At 57.9% G+C, this 273-nt stretch overlaps 1 protein-coding gene across 1 annotated transcript in view; it reads left to right on the top strand.

Moving 5' to 3' along the window:
• Positions 1 to 273, top strand: part of UNC13A (unc-13 homolog A (C. elegans)) — a gene marked incomplete at its 5' end in the record, with an annotated part of 18,666 nt that overhangs the window by 17,858 nt on the left and 535 nt on the right. The window contains 2 exon segments of the mRNA XM_010013673.1: positions 20 to 112; positions 183 to 255. Of these exon segments, the coding sequence (XP_010011975.1) occupies positions 20 to 112; positions 183 to 255 (166 nt within the window).

Below are 273 nucleotides of genomic sequence, written 5' to 3'. Positions count from 1 at the left end.
ACTTCCCTTTGCCATGCAGGCTCTGGTGTGGATGACCCTGTCGGGGAGGTGTCCATCCACGTGGAGCTCTTCACCCACCCCGGCACTGGTGAACACAAAGTCACCGTCAAAGGTGGGTTCTGCCAGCTGGGATGCCGGGATCTGGCAGTGCTCCATGAGCCTCATATGCTCCCTCTTTGCAGTGGTGGCTGCAAATGACCTCAAATGGCAGACATCGGGCATCTTCCGGCCCTTCATCGAGGTCAACATCATCGGGCCCAACCTCAGTGACAA

The sequence above is a fragment of the Nestor notabilis genome, unplaced genomic scaffold (assembly GCF_000696875.1).
Source record: "Nestor notabilis isolate BGI_N333 unplaced genomic scaffold, ASM69687v1 scaffold3264, whole genome shotgun sequence".
NCBI classification, from domain to species: Eukaryota; Metazoa; Chordata; class Aves; order Psittaciformes; family Psittacidae; genus Nestor; species Nestor notabilis.
Note: the sequence above shows the minus strand (reverse complement) of the source record. Positions and strands in the feature narration are given on the sequence as shown.